Below are 16,440 nucleotides of genomic sequence, written 5' to 3'. Positions count from 1 at the left end.
GCGGCAGTTACCTGGTAAATGACTGTTTCCTCCCTCCCCTCCCCCCCCCGCAGAGGGGGAGGATCAGCAGCATTGGAACACTGCGAGTGGTATCATTTTGTTCAAAAGGTTGTTGAGTTTTATTGAATTATGTGAGCTCCTCTTTTTAATTCTGTTTTTTTCCCCTAATAGATGGCTCTCTGGGAGGGAGAGGCGGGAGAGAGACACCGATATGTGGATTAGGTTATAATAAAAGAAAAGAGAAACAGGTAGGTGGCACAGTGCATAGAGCTGGCTTTGGAGTCAGAAGGCCTGAGTTCAAATCTTAGGCAAGGCCCTCTCTCTCAGTCTCAACATTGTACTCTGTAAATTGGGGATGATGACAGCACCTACTTCGGAGAATGGCTGTAAGAATCCTATCAAATTAGATGATATATGTGGTTTGTCAACCTTACCATGTCCTAGACCTGTGACTTCCTTAATATAAGGAACTCCTGGAAACTCCACCTATCGATGCAGATCAGCATATTCTCTCCAATTAAGTCTTAGAGGGTTGCCTAGAGCAGAGAGGAGTTAAGGGATTTTTGCTCAGGGTCACAAAGTCCCTGTGTCACAGGCAGAACTTGAACCCAGGTCTTCCTGGGTTAGAGGCCAGCTCTCTACATGTAATACCAAGCTATTTCTTATAACTAAAACAAATCAAAACAAAAGATTAAGTTGACAATTAAAAACAAAAAGATTAATTCATTTTTTAAAGAGTGGCTTGTTGTATATGCTACCTAGGATAATGACAATAGCCAGCATTTATACAGCTATTAAATCATCTTCTATTCTATTCTATTAAGGAGATCAGACTTAGTCACAGATTAGTATAATACAAAGTAGGATGTGATGAGAACAATATTTAGAACTAGATGAAATGCTCTGAAAAAAATTTAAGGAGCATTCTGTTGATGAATGCTACTTACCTCCTTTGATATGTATTTGTGAAACATGGGCAACATGGGAATTTATTTTGCTTGACAGAGTATCTGTTACAAATGTTTGCGGATTTTTTCCCCCAAAGGGGAAGGAAGTGGCAAAGTAGGAAGAGAAAATAAGATTTTTGTTCATGGAAAATTTATACTTTAAAATAGAAAATAAACCAGCCCCTCCCCCAATTTGTTTTCTTGGGGGTAGGGAGGACTGTTAATTTATTTTTTATTAATTTTTTCAAGGAACAAAAATCTATGCTCATTCTATATATGAATATACGGATCGTAGCTGGAAAAGCTTCTCAGAGGAGAACTACGAAAGGCAGGATGAAAAGGCAATCCCATCCAAGCCTGAGGGAAACAAATGAAGAGGAATAGCAGACAGCACTCCAAATGCAGTCCTGCCAGGCTGGAGAGTAAGTAAGTAAGGAGAGTAAGGCCAAATGAAGCTATCAGTCCTCCCTCCACATCTCGAATGCATCCACTCCTCTGCACCTGTATCCAAACCAGTGTTCAGGCCCTCATCATCTCATCTGATGTGTGCTTCCCTGCCCCTGATCTCTCCTTTATCCAGTCCATCTTTCACAGAGCTGTCAAAATGTCATTCTAATACACAGGTTGGACCATGTCACTGGAATGCTTAAAAATCTTTGGTGCCTTCCCATGTCACAACATAAAATACAAACACCTCAGCCAGGCATTTGGGACCCTCCACAATGTTACCTCTTACCTTTTTTTCCCCTTTCCAACCTCATTCACGCACCTTTCAAGCACTCTACATTCTCGCCAAACTGTTCCCCAAATTCCTGATCCCTCCCCTCGAGAAGAGACAACAATCTTACCTTAATTAATTTAAATTTTATTTAATTTATTCGAAGTCTTACTCTAATATTTACATTAACAACTCACGACTTACAATTGTATAGAAGGCAACAGTTTACAACTGGCTTTCTTCACAAATACACTTTTTGCTGTTGTTCAGTCGTGTCCAACTCTTTGTGACCCTGTGGACCATTACGTACCAATACTGTCCATGGGGTTTTCTTGACAGATATTAGAGTAATTTGATATTTCCTTTTTCAGTAGATTATGGTAAACAGGGTAAGTGACTATAGTGCCTGAGACTAGATTTGAATTTGTGTCTTCCTGATTCCAGGCCCAGAGCTATCTACTGAGCCACCTAGCTAAGCTCACAAATATACTGGGAGGAAGTTAATACAAACATTACTGTGCCCATTTTACAGATAAAGAACCTGAGACTCAGAAGTATCCTGTCGGTTCACCTTAACTAGCTAAACAAAATTAGATGTTTAATGTGTTACCCCTATGCAGATGTTGCCCAAACCTATACACCCAACTCCAATCTTATCCCTATCTCTATATATTCCCAAAGGCCAGTTTCTTGTGACTGAAACTCACTCTTTTTTTATCTCTGCCTTCAAGGTCCAATAAAGGGGACAAACATACCCCTGTCTCCCCATAGTCTAAAACAGGTTCTCAAAAGTATGGTGCACAGTTCCCTAGGGATTCTTGATACCCTTTGGGAGAGTGGGGGTAAGGAGAAATCTGTGAAGTCAAAACTATTTTCATAATAAGATTAAGAAATAATTTGCCTATTAAACTAATCTTCCATTTTTTAAAACTACTTATCTGCGTGAGTTCGGATTTTCTTCATATACTTCAACCAAAACAACATGTTACAAAAGACTGAATGCAGCAGACATAAGAATCCAGCTGTCTTCCATTAAGCCAGACACTAAAGAAATTTGCAAAAATTATGTAAAACAATCCCACTCCTCTCATTAAATTTTTTTTTGTCTAGGAAAACAAAATTATTTTTATTTTTTAAAATGGTATTTATATTAACATGTAATGGGTTTATTACTATTTCAAAGGAATTGTTAAGTGTTTTTTAAAAACATTAGTTTTCATTTCTAACCCCATAAATATCAATAACCCATACAAACAAAAGCTCTTTAAGGTCCTCAATAATTTTTAAGAGTGTAAAGGGCTCCAGAGACCAAAAAGTTTGAGAACAGCTGGTCTAAAGTGATCACTCCCTCCTCAGACTTTGACAAAGTACTTGATGTGAATCTCTCCTTTCCTCTCCTTCCTCTCCTTGAGGCATATTTGGAATATTTCATATTCATATCCCCCATGACTAGTACCTTACATATTCTGATCATTTAAAAATGTTTTGATGTTTTCGTGTTGTTTTTTTTTTTAAGAAAGGAGGGAACCAATGTCTTCATGGTGTAAGTCCCACGCTTTGTCCAATCTGCCTCAATGCCTTCGGAGAGTATAGATCACACACCACCTACCGGGGCTTTTCTCTGCAGTGGAAAAGCTGCCTGGATTACAACTAGGGTTTACAATAACTATTGTCAGTAAGCATGAGGAGGAACAGCAGCAGCAAAAAAAGCCTTCAATTGGGAAAAGGATGAAGGAGGTCCCCTTCCTTTTTTTTTTTTTTAAACTTCCCTTCCAAAAAATGAAAGCCCTGATTAAGAGAGCAATGAACTATAATAAAGAGGAAGAAAAGGAGCAAATCAAAGCAAATCATGTTAGGAAGTGATACTCTGCATGTACAAAACTCAGAACAGATTTATTAAAAAAAAAAAGTGCTCCAGATTTCACAAGCAGGGAAACTGAGGCCCTGGCAAAATAAAATGAAGAGCTCAACACCTCATACCTCTGGCAATCTTACCACTGGGGCAATCCCAAAGGGAAAATTACAAGCTTCCTTGAGGCTTTGATGCTCACATTTAAAAGCTCCGGAGACAGAATATAATACACCAAATTATTCTTTTGATCCAGAAGGTCCTCCCACAATCTCAGAACCTTAAATCTAGTCTCTTTTTCGGCACCTCTGCCAAGCAGACACACTTAGTGTCTCAGCCAGGTCACATTTTCATTGCAAATTAAGCACTGATAGGCATACAAGCGAGGAAAGGTACAAATGTACCTTTGCCAGACAGCAATGGATGACCTGACAACCCTGCCCCACATCCTGCCCACATCTGAAATTCATTAACTGTGGGGCATGACCATGACGGGGTACATGGGAAAGGCAGACTGAGGGCCAGGGCACTCAAATTCTGGTCCTGGTTTTGTAGCTCGCTTACTGTGTGACCTTAAGAATTTGCTTAACCTATCCAACTTCAGCATCCTAAAAAGGAAAATGACAGGGGTCAAGCAGATAATAATGACTGATATATACACAGCACTTTGAGGTTTGCAAGGCATTTTATCAGGATCATGAATCTAGGGCTGGAAGATGCATTAGAAAGCATCGAATCCAATCCGATCCCTTCGTTTTACTAATGAGGAAGCTGAGGGCCAGAGAAGTTAAGTGGACAAAGTCACAGAGCCAGTAAAGGGCAGGGCTAAGGCCTCATCATCACAAAGTACTCTAGGTATTATTATTAATTATTCCATTTTACAGATGGGGATACTGAGGCTCATCAACGTTAATGACTCCCCCAAGGTCACATAGCTAACAGCACAGGTAAGATTCAAGCCTGGGTCTCAATCCATTTTGACGAGCTGCCTCTCTGTAATGGCCTCTAAGAGTACTCCTAAGTTGGACATTCTAAGATTTTTTGAGAAGATCCACCATTGCAATGAACCCAATGGCTTCTCTGATGAAAGAAAGGAAAACAGAGCTGCACCTGCACTGAGTTGAGGCAGGAATGGTTTGCTGTCCAGCTATATTCATAAATGGATCCATCACTGCAGTATTTGGTTCTATCTGAAAGATGACATGGAGAAGGACCTATTAATGGCTGCTCCAAATCAGGTCTCAGAGGTAAGTGATACCCCAGCACAGGCTTCCAGGTAAAAGAGAGTCTAATCATGAGTGGGGGGAAATGAGTTTATTATTATTTAGAAGTCTCATGAAAGAAGAACCATCAAAAGACTAAACCTTGAGCAAACACGAAATCAAATGTTCTTGAGTTCCTCTACCAATTTCTGCCACTGATTTTCTGGGTGGACGGTTCTTGGCTAAGTTTCCCTTCCACAATTCAGTCTCTATGCAGGCCCTAAAACCATAGATCTGAAGCGGGAAGGGAACTCAAAAGCCATCTAGTCTAATTCTCTCGTTTTTACAGATAAGGAAACTGACTGACACCACTCTTAAGCAGAGGAGTAGCTCATAGAGCATTTCAAACATATATATAATGCTATCAAATCTTCCAAGATTTAGGCACAGGCAAAGCCTTCCAGGGGACGGCTAGGTGGCACTGTGGATGGAGTGCTGAGCCATCTTCCTAAATCCAAATCTGGCCTCAGACACTTACTAGCTGTGTGATCCTGGGCAAGTCACTTTACCCAGTTTGCCTCAGTTTCCTCATCTGTAAAATGAGCTGGAGAAGGAAATGGCAAATCGCTCCAGTATCTCTGCTGAGAAAACCCCAAATGGAGTTACAAAGGATCAGACATGACTGAAACAAGCGAACAACAACGAAGCCTTCCAGAGGCAAACTTGTTTGGAGAGTTTAGCAAGTGACCAGAAATTCAAGGACCATGGCTCACTCTGTTCTCAGATTCACTGTAGGGTCTTCAATGGGTCTGATACCTGTCTTTCAGAGGTGCATGGGGTGTTCAGGGAGAACTAGGATTTCTGGTGAAAGGAGCCTTTTTCAGGGTTGCCCATCCATCTTTGGTGTCCACCTCCACCCAACTCACCTGTGGCTCCAACAAACTGTAGCACGTGCAAAGGCCACACCTCAGTAAACTGGGTTAAACCAGGTCGAGGTAACCTACAGGCCTAAAACTTGTCTGTGAGCTAGGCGGATGTCTACCAAGCATGTGAAGACCTTCCTTGCCAGAAGGTGCAGATGAGAACAATTTGTTCCAATGGCTACGAAGGCAGCCGAAGCAGGAGCTGCGTAAGGCTTAGAGCTTGGTTAGACATCAAAGACTCCAAGGTCATCCGCTGCATCTCAGGCCATTGTCAGTTGTCCTGACTTTGTCCTGCCACTGGACTTTGATGACTCAGAAAGAGACAGTGAGGCTGATGACTGTGCAACAATCCCATGCTTAAATCCAATTCACCCATGACATCACTGGTGACAAGAAGGATGAACAACAAAACCACCACCTCTTCTTTGTGCTTTGTTTTCCACCAATGGAAAAGAAGGACGAGCCATCTGAACCTAGACTGCAAGGTTCACAGCAGAGGAATCCTTTGATTGGAAGGAACTTTAAATGTCATCTGGTGCTCAGGTGTGCCACAGAGCCAGATTAAAATGTGATGGGGAGATATTTAACAAAACAAATCACAGATACCATTTCATTTTAAAATGAAGTCAATACACTGCTTGCAAGGACCCTTCTGGATGGATTAGCGGGCCCCATTTCGATCTAGTTTTATACCACTCATCTAGTGCAATGGTTCTCAAAAGTTTTTGGTCTCAGGACTCCTTTATACTCCTTTTTTAAATGGTCTTTTAAAAATTTTTTTTTGTTACATTGAGTTCCAGGTTGTCTTCATCCCTCCCTTCCTTCTTCCCAACCCCACATCAGAGAAGGCCAACACTGGATATAGATATACATGTGGAACCATACAATACCCATTTTCATGTATCATTTTCCTTCATAAGTCCTTTGTACCTCTTTATAGTCTTAAAAATTACTGAGGACCCTCCAGGGAGTTTTTGTTTATGGGTATTACAGCTATCGATATTTATTAGCAATGTAATCATTGAACTGTTATTATACAAACAGCTTTGACCTTGAGGACCCCTGAAAGGATATCAGAGATCCTCGGATCATACTCTGAGAAACACTGATATGGTCCAATTCCCTGCTCGCTGGTTTGAACACAACACCAAAAATTTGGCTAGTTGTGACTACCACAGAAAAGGCCTGAGTGAAAAAAGTTACTTTATCTGCCTACCCTTAAGGTGTGAACAAGAGACTGTTCAGAAGCAGGAATCAGGATATGAAATGTTGATTCTTTCTGGAGTTGACTAATCTTTACCTGATGGGGTTTTCTGGGGAGAGGACAAGGATGTGAATATAGACATATTTTCCAAAACAAAACAATTTCAGGAGAGCACCAGACTTCCAAATTTCCAGAGCCTTTTTTTTAAAATATATGTCCATCTTCCAACCAAGAACCTGAAATAACTTGGCCCTTTTCTCCCACTGTCTTTATTGATGAAAATAAAACCACCCAAGGCTATGAAGCCAAAGTGTGACAGGGTTTCTTATTCTGGCAATGAACTTCCCTAGGAAATTGTTAGATGTCTGGGTTAGTGCTGGGATTTTGACATTAAGTCTTTCTATCCTATGAAGGGCAGCTAGGTAGCTCAGTGAAGAGAGCACTGGCTCTGGAGCCAGGAGGACCCGAGTTCAAATCTAACCTCAGACACCTCACAATGGGCGAGTCAATTAACCCCAACTGGGGGAGTGGGAGGGGGGTATCTTTTCAGTCCTAGCTGTCTGGGAGTACTAAGAGATGAACAGACCTGTCTGAGATCACAAAGCCCATATGAGTCAGAGGCAGAATTTGAACCCTATCCACTGTCAAGGGTTCTTTACCATTTTTTGTGTCATGGCCCCCTTTGGCAGTCTTACTATAGCGACTTTGTCTCAGGATGTTTTTAAATGCATAAAATGAAAAATATAGGATTACAAAAGAAACTAATAATGTTGAAATATAGTCTTGGAAATTTAAAAAAAAAACAAGTGCATGGACTTCTGTACTTGTTATGGAAGCCAATTACATTGAACTATAGTTACCAAAATATTTCTTAAAATGCCTGGACCCTGTTAAGAACCCTGTGCCATTGATTGAACATGTATAATCTATATCAAACTGCTTACTTCTCAGGAAGAGGGGAGGTGAGGGAGAAAATTTGGAACTCAAACATGTTTTAAAACAAATGTTAAAAACTGTCTTTACTACCTGGGGAAAAAATAAAATGTTATTTAATTAAAAAGAAAAAGAACCCTATGCCATGCTGCCTCTCCTAGGATCACAGATTTAGAGATGAAAGAGACCTCTGAAATTATCTAACACAACATTCTCCTCTTACAGTTGAGGAACCTGAAGCCCAGAGGTTAAGATTTGCCCAAGATCACCCAGGGAAAAAGCAGCAATGACCAGACTTGATGCCTGATGCTCACAATCCAAATCCAGCCCATTTTCCACTGCAACGACGCTTCCCTACAGGGTCAACTAGCAAAGCTGACAAGGCCAAGCTATATCTGTCTCTCCTCTGCTCTAAAAACCAGCAAGGTCCCTTTAATAATGGGAGGGAGACAAAAGGAAAACAAAACAAAATTTCAAGGGGCCTGTATACTTCAAGGCATCAGGAATCGTTTGGTTGTGGTTACTGTTGTTTTGAAATCATTTTCTCTTTTAGCCAATTGCTACCAAAAGGCACCACCAGACTGACATCGGTGGATCTTGGTCTTCCAGTCAGTAAGCCCAGACAATAACAAGGCTTACCCACTAAGCACATCAGAATTTCTCCCTCCAACTGTTCTCACTTTGATTAGAAAGAACACCTCTAGAGCTAGAAGGGTATAAATTCAGTCTTCTCAGGAGGCCCTCAGCCTCCTCGATTTATCAAGGTAGGAACAAGCATCAGCTGCACCACTGGACTGGTCAGTGGGGCCCCTGCCCAATAGGAAGCAGATCAAAAAGGAGCTCATGCCTGTGGGAGGGAAGTTCTCACCATAGCAACACAAACAGCCAGGGCTGCAGCTCCCATCTGTTGTGATGGGTCGGAATGGTGCCCTGAGCTATGAACAACAGGAAAGACGTGGGGTTTTAAAAACAGGGGAAGAAAGAGAAAAGCTGCACCTCCTTGCTGTGCAGTATCCTAACAGTTTTTACTACCCAACTAAACTGACAGCAGCAGCATTCTCTCCAACTACCCCACACCCCATGCCCTAAGAAGATGGATGGAACTGAGAGAGAACAGATGTTCTCCCCAGAGGAGTCACATCACTAAGTTCTCCTGGAAGGGAGAGAAGTTCAGCAAGCCGGAGAAATGACTCAAACTTCATGGGATCACAGATTTAAGGGACCTCAGAGGTCAGAGGGCCATAGATTAAGAGCTAGAAGGGACCCTGCAAGGCCATCTAATCCAACCCCTCCTTTCACAGATGGGGAAGGGCCCAGAGAGGTTAAGGAATTTGCCCGAGGCCACACAGACAATAAATGACAGAGCTGGGATTCAAACTCAGGCCATGGACTTCAAATCCAGCGTTCTTCCCTACTACATAACTTCAGTTCAATAAACATTTATCAACCATCGATTTATTAGGCACCCAGACTGTCTAACTCAACCCTTTTTTAAATAAAGGGCTTATGGAAAAATGTTGGGGATAAAATTGTCTTAGGGAGATGGATAGTTTTAGCTTCAGAGATTTAGAGTTGGAAGGATAACAATGTCTTTCTTTTTGCCTCCTTTTGTATCCCCAGCACTTAGCACAGTGCCTGGCACATAGTAGGGGCTTATTAATAAATGTTTACTGATTGGTCTACTAGTCCAACTCCATCATTGTATAGATAAACAACTAAAGCCCTGAGAGGTGGTGACTTGCCCAAGATTGCACACAGTCAGGGAGAGAACTGGGATTCCAACTTAAGGCTTGTGACTTCAAGTTCAACAATCTTTCCACTGCAACATGTTGTCCAACTTTTGCTCTCTGGTTCAAAAGAGCCCTGAGGTTTTTTGAAGACACTAGTGAAAAGCATACTTTGATTCCCAGATCCTACTGTAACACTGGGATGGGATTAATCATCCTGCTTCCAGGGTTAAAAATTCACTAAATGGTCAATCCTATCTTTCTGGCTGCTGCTGCCTTCACCAAAGGATGCAACATAGATTAAATGCTCTGCCCTGGGGTCACATAGCACTTTTTCAAAGCTGAAATTAGAACTAAGTTTAAATTCTTAGTCTGTTGCTCAAAGTCAAGTTATTAAGTCAAGAATTGCTCAAAGTTGCTCAAAGTCAAGAATTTATTAAGTAACTACTATGTGCCAGGCGCTGTATAAGCCCTGGGGATTTAAAAAAAGAGGGGGGTAGGGGACAAAAACCAGTCCCTGCTCTCAAGGAGCTCACAGTCTAATGGGGGAAACAACCATATACAAACAAGCTATATATGGCGTGAATGGGAGACAGAGGGAAGGCACTAGGATTAAAGAGGACTAAGAAATGCTTCTCCAAGAAGGTGAAAGCCACCAGGAAAGCCACAAGGCAGGGATGGCTTTACATAAATAAATGCTTTAGTAAACAGAGCCAAACTACCGCAAAGCTCTCACTAAAATGGCAAATCAAAATATATTGTCTATTGTTTCAATAAAAACCTAAGGTTGGACAGCCCTGGTCTACAGTGTCATGTTTGAGGTACAACAAGGAGGTCAGTGTCACTGGGTCATAGGCTACGTGGGAAGACTGGAAAGGTAGGAAGGTGCCAAGTTAAGAAGTGCTTCAGGAGTCAAAGGATGTTATATTTGATCCTAGAGATAACAGGAAGCCACGGAAGTTTATTGACTAGAAGGGTAACGTGGTCAGACTTGTGCTTTAGGAAGATCTACTTGGCAGCTAAGTGGAGGATGGAGTGGAGCAGTTAGGAAAGTTAGCCCATGGCACCGAAAGACTGACTCAGAAGACTAAAGCACCACTCTTCCCTTTACCTTTCCCCCTTTCTTGTGGCCAGCTTCTCTAGAATATTTCTGAAACACCAGGATATAAGAATAAAAGGAATAAAAGCTCATTCAAACTCTTAAGATATCAACCTGTCACCTCTTAACAAAACAGCATTAAAAAAATCACTCAAAGCAAAAAAAAAACATATATTAATGGATAAATAACATACACATGACTGCATGGGCAAAAAGAATTCCCACACCTGGAGTTCCCTACAAATTCCATTTGCTAAGTAAAGCACAGATACTTCTCAAGGGAAGGTGAAACTCTAGAGTGCATGTACGTACACACACACACACAAGAGCTTCTTTGTGACGCTTGTATCAGAAGTCAAGACAATTGCCTGTACTTTAAGCTAACTATGCCAATTTGTTTGGGGTTTTTGGTCCAGACCTATAATTTCACTGATGCAGGGAACTGGGAGAGCAAATCAATGCAGGTGAGTATCTGTGACATGACATACAGTTTTTAAAAGTTGCTTGGGGCACTAAACAGGTAAGTGACTGTTCCAGGGTCACATATCCAGGATGTTTCCAAGGATGAACTTGAACCCAGGTATTTCTGGAGCCAAGGCCAGTTTTCTCCACCAGTTGCAAGGTTACTGTTGGTGTTGGTGTTTTAAACCACCTATAATTATGTTTTAAGGGGATTAATCCCACCCATAACACAACCACATGTGTACAGGCTGGACTTGTTCCCTTCATTCACTCATTCACAAGGATGAGCCACTGTGTATGCTGTGGATGTTTTGCCCTAACAAGTCAGTCTTATTTTCAGAAACAAAATCAATTAGAGAGCCAAACATTGCCCAAGAGTTCAGAATGAAACCCTCCAGTTATCTCGAGCTGAAAAAGGGTAACCAAACCTACAAAGAGCAGGCAGACCATTTCAAAATCATTTGCCTACAGCTGTCAATGTGTTCCAATAAGTTTTTGAACTTTTTTTAAAGCTTTCTACTTCTTGAAATGATGAGCCTTAAGAGACAGCAGGCAGGCTCACTTCCATTCAGGGGCCAGACCCCAAGAGAGAGGTCTAAGAAATTCACCTCCTTTGCTTTTTCTTATCCTCTATTCGTGAATGGAAAAGTTCTTTCCTTTTTCCCTGTCTGCTTCAGTTTAAAACGTGGCACTAAACAGGACGTCTGGAGAAGGAAGAGAAAGGGGAAAAAAAGGGAGCGCTTTCAAATCTTTCTCTCTCTCTCACACATACACATACACACACACACTCACCCTCTCTCTCTCTCTCTGACCAGACATACATACATACATACATACATTCTCTCTGTCTGTCTGTCTCTCTCTCAAGGATGGTCAGGCCAGACTCCAGGTCTGAAGGGCCAAGTTGTTTGGTAGGAATCTCCCTTCGCCCCACCTCTCCATAAAGCAAAGTTAAGAAAGAGAAAGCTGGAAAGGAAGAAGGGGGGAAAAAATCTCCACATTCCTGACATTTTTTTAGCCAAGTGCTGTGGCTGAAGAGCAGCTACTCTCCAAATGGCCAGCTAGGAGGGCAAAACCTGAGACTAAGGGAAAGGAACCTGTCCCCCAGCCTTGGCAATGGGAGATGACAGAAGTAAAAGGATGTCCCAAAATGAAACCAAGTAAAGGCAGGACCCCTCTCATCTGCTCCCACTGAATCCAAAAGGAGAGAATTAAGAGTAGTTCCATCACAAGGGGAAAAGTCAAGCATCTCCATCTGAGAGTGGGAGAGTCCAGGAGGAGAAAAGCTGGGGTGGGAGCAAGGCAGGGATGGATAAGATAAAGAGGGGGATTACTATGCAAGGCTGCAGCTGCCTCCTGGAGAGAGTGGGGCCAGGCTCTTGGGGAAGAGGTTGGATGGTAGGAACACCAAGGGAGGAGGGAAAGGGGGAATGGGGAGGGGGGTGTCTAGGAGAACAGCTCTTTGTGGAAAGAATTATAATTGAGTTTTCACGTTTCTTTTTCTAAATGAAAGAATCTCAGTTTGGCATTAAGTCAGAAATCCAACAGCATGATACCCTCTTTCCCTTTCTTCCCCTCCCCCCCTTCCCCCTTCTTTCCTCCTAGTCTTACAACCAGAAGAAAAATGCAAAGTGCTAAATCTTATTCTTTTCTTTCTTCCATGCCACCCTGATCCCCCATGCCTCACCCCAGACTTCCAGGAGAATGGTGAGGGGCATGGAAAGTCCTAGAACACGAGGCACAATGATGGGCCTCTCTTTTCCAGACACAAAGCACAGCCAGACTGTATAACTGAGAGGAACTTGCCAGGTTTGGGGGAGAACTGCCATTCCAGCCTTAAAATAAGTGGAGAATTTAGCCACTATCATTCTTTTCATTAACTAGGTACAGAAAACAATACCCAAATAGCACTGGGGATAGCACAAAGCTTACAGGTGTCCAAATGTGAACAGTGATAACAATGAGTTTTTACTTATATACAGTCTTCCCCCCACCCAAAACCATCCTTGTGTGGAAGTGTTATGTGTATTATACCCATTTTATAGAAGGATGAAACTGAGGCTCAGAGAGATTAAGCTCTTAGCCTATGGTTTTAAAGAGGGAAGACTTGAGCATATATCTTCACCAAGCTCAGCGCTCCCACCCTTTGAGATAGGTGATTTTTGGCTGGGGGGGGCAGGGAGGGAAGTTCCTTCTGGTTATTTCAACCAAGGCCTTTTCATTTTCCAGGCCAACAAATAAGGACTTGGGAAAAGCCTAGCTGTCTCTGACCATTCTTTTCTCCCTCTCCCCACCCCCTCCTTCCACACATACTTCTATTAGGATCTCAAAGCACTTTAGAAATACCACCTGGAGGCTTCTAACAGCATAACAGTACTCTGAAGGACTGGAAGCAGGAAGAAGAGAAGAATTCGAAAAGGACAAACACACACTCTGGCCTTCCCATTTGAGCAGTCACCAATATCATCAGGTTCCACAAACAGCATACAGGACCACTAGGTCAAAGAACAGCTTTCACAAGTTTTGCCCTGGATATGCAGTCACACATCAGACCTCTCAGCCACACCCTTAGAGAAGGGTAAGAGGGTATTCAGTGTCATTTCAGGCTGGCCTGGCAAGACAGTGCTGAGGACACACTGCCATGAAGCTGTTTAGATTTTGTCATCTGCCAGGAAAAAATTGAACATGAATCCATTGTCATAATGACAGCCAGGGTTCCAAGGAATATGATGGAGAGTGCTAAAGTAAAAATATTTACCTCCCCACTGAAACTGGAATTGGGACTGAAATCTCCAACCTGGTGAAAAGTTTTACAAACATATAGGATCTATGGGGCTGTATGCCTGCCCGATAATCTTAATGGCACCCCCAGCACAAGAGGCTCCCTAAAACTCTTGCCAGAAGACTACCAACTGAATACTGACCCAGGAAACAGAATCCCCCCAAGACATGATGGGAAACTAGAGGATTAAGGAGGGAAAGGGAGGGAGAGGTAGCTGGAATAGGATTCCCCCCACTCCAGAGACAGGACAACATTTTTTATGTGGGTTTGTTTATCTGGATCGATGCAAGTGCCCAAACCCATCCCCCAAATGGAGACTGGGGATAAGCAACGGCACCTAGTGCCCATACCCCAGAATGGGGGACAACTGAGTCCTGTCCCACCCATAGTCTTACTAAAGAAAATCTCAGGGATATTGGCACTAGGGGAATGAACTACCTTCATTCTCAGGACAAGAGGCAGTGCCAAGCATCTTACTCAATCTCTCCTCCATTTCACCCAACTTCCCAACAGTACCTCCCTTTTCTCACTCCCACCAGGCACAAGAGGCACACTCTCTCTGACCCCTTTGATTTTTGCCATTTACATTATTTCTGAATGTGGGGAGGGGGCAGCCTAACTCAGACTATAGCTACCCCGTGAACTCTGATCGCATCCTATTTGCTCAGGTGCCACCTTTTCCCAGAAAACAAGGTAAATCATTCTCTTCCATTCTGGCAAACAGAAGAGGCAAGGCTTAGTACTCCCCCCACCCATCCACCCAGGTGCTAAAGGAGTGAGCATACAGGATTGGAAAACAGCCTGGCTGGCAGGGCTTAATTGACCTTTCAGTCCCATATCCAGGTAGGGAAGTAGTGATTGAGAACTCATTCTGGCGGAAGGAAGGAAGGAGAGAGGGAGGAAGGGAGAAAAGAAGGGGTGGGAGAGTAAAGGAAGTAGGGAGGGGGGAGGGAGGAAGGGAAGGGAGAGGAAGGAAGGAAGGAAGGAAGGGAGGGAGGGGGGGGGGGGAAGGAAGGGAAGAAGGAAGGGAGAGAGGAAGGAAAGATGGGAGGAGGAAGGAAGGAAGTGGAAAGGAAGCAGGGAAGAAGGGAAAGAGGGTTTTTATTAGGCTGTATATGCCGGGCACTGTGCTAGGCGCTGAGGCACGGGGCATAGGATGGGGTGTCAGGATCTTGGGGCTCTAGGGCAGTGCCTGGCCCAGTACGCGCCGGTCTTGGGCTAAGGAAAGGAGCGAGAGTCGGCGTTCTGAGGATGTGTAAAAGGAAGTAGGAGAAAATTGAAAGAGTGATGAAGTCACAATAATGTACCCGGAGGCGGTGGTGGCAAGTTGGGAGGGTCATGGAGTGAGAACCACATACACTCAAAGGGAAACCTGGAGCATCGTCTGCGGGAGACTAGGGCAGCGCAGGCGGCCCCAGGGCCAGGGCCAGGTGCGGGGGCGGCCCGCGGTGCCCCCCGGGGCCCCGCACGGGCGGGGTGGCTGGAGCCTGGATGGATCGAGAAGCCCAGGGAGCGGGTGCACAAAAGCGGAGAGCGAGCCCGGGCCCGGGCGGCAGCAGCGGCAGCAGGAGGAGGAGGATGCGGATTACGTGGATACAGGAGCCCACATCTGGAGGCGCCGGGGCGCTGGGGGAGGGGGCGGCTGGAGAGGGGGAGGGGAGACAGAACTCGCGCGGACCGGGCAGGGGCTGCCGGCGGCCGTAGGGGTGGTGGCGCCTGCCCGCCCCTCCCTCCCCGCCCCCCCAATGCCCGGGCGCTCCCCTCACCTCGAACATAAGCCCGATGAGGACGCAGAGCACCAGGCAGAAGCCGATGTCCGCATGGTTGTGGATGACGAACTCCTGGCTGAAGAGCGGGTAACTTTTCGTCCTCCGGCGGAAAGCCATGGCAGCGGGCGCAGGGAAGCCGCCGCCGGGGCCCGCACCCTCCCCTCTGCTCGCTAGCTAGCGAGCCGCGCAAACTTCTCCAGCTCCCGGGTCCGCCGCCGGCCCGCCCAGCGCGGAACAACTTCTCCCGACCACGCCCCCTAGGCCCGGGCCACGCCCCCTTCCTTTCCTCCCTCCCCGCCCCCTCCACCCTCCCCCTTTCTCGGCCCCCGGAACCCTCCTCCTCCTCCCCCCTCCCCAAGCGGTGCCCTCGGCCCCGCCCTCCACGCGTCAGAGGGTGCTTGGCCACGCCCCCCGAAGGCTTAACTCTTTGCCACCCGTCGGGGAGAGAAGGGGGAAGAAAAGAGGCCGGGGTGCGTTGTTGCCGAGGGCCTTGCGGTTTAAAACCACAGAGGCTTTCGGTTTCCCCATACGCACACCCACACCCACACCCCCACTCCGTGTTCAAACCAGGCCAAAGGCAGTTCCTCGCCAGACCTTTCTGAACGCCTGCCCCCTCCACCTACTCCGCACTTGCCACCCGACAGCGCCCCCACCGCCGTCCTCCCCCTCCTCCTCCCTGTCGCCTGCCCCTCCCCCTGCGCTGCTCCACCCTGCTGCCGCTCCAACGTTCTAGGCTCTTCTGGTTTTCTCTGCGCCCCCCCTCCCCCTAAAGCAGGCTTCTAATCTCTTATCTCCTCCCCTCTCCCCGCTTCTCGTCCTCCCTCT

General features: G+C 45.0%; 1 protein-coding gene across 1 annotated transcript in view; it reads right to left on the bottom strand.

Moving 5' to 3' along the window:
- Positions 1-15,844, bottom strand: part of TRAM2 (translocation associated membrane protein 2) — a 104,890-nt gene extending 89,046 nt beyond the window's left edge. Inside the window, exon 1 of the mRNA XM_036766647.1 lies at positions 15,613-15,844. Within this exon, the coding sequence (XP_036622542.1) occupies positions 15,613-15,732 (120 nt within the window). The 5' untranslated portion in view covers positions 15,733-15,844. The remainder of the gene's footprint in view (positions 1-15,612) is intronic.
- Positions 15,845-16,440: the final 596 nt, after the last annotated feature.

The sequence above is a fragment of the Trichosurus vulpecula genome, chromosome 7, assembly GCF_011100635.1.
Source record: "Trichosurus vulpecula isolate mTriVul1 chromosome 7, mTriVul1.pri, whole genome shotgun sequence".
NCBI classification, from domain to species: domain Eukaryota; kingdom Metazoa; phylum Chordata; class Mammalia; order Diprotodontia; family Phalangeridae; genus Trichosurus; species Trichosurus vulpecula.
The sequence above is the reverse complement of the archived record's forward strand: the minus strand, read 5'-3'. Positions and strand labels throughout refer to the sequence as shown.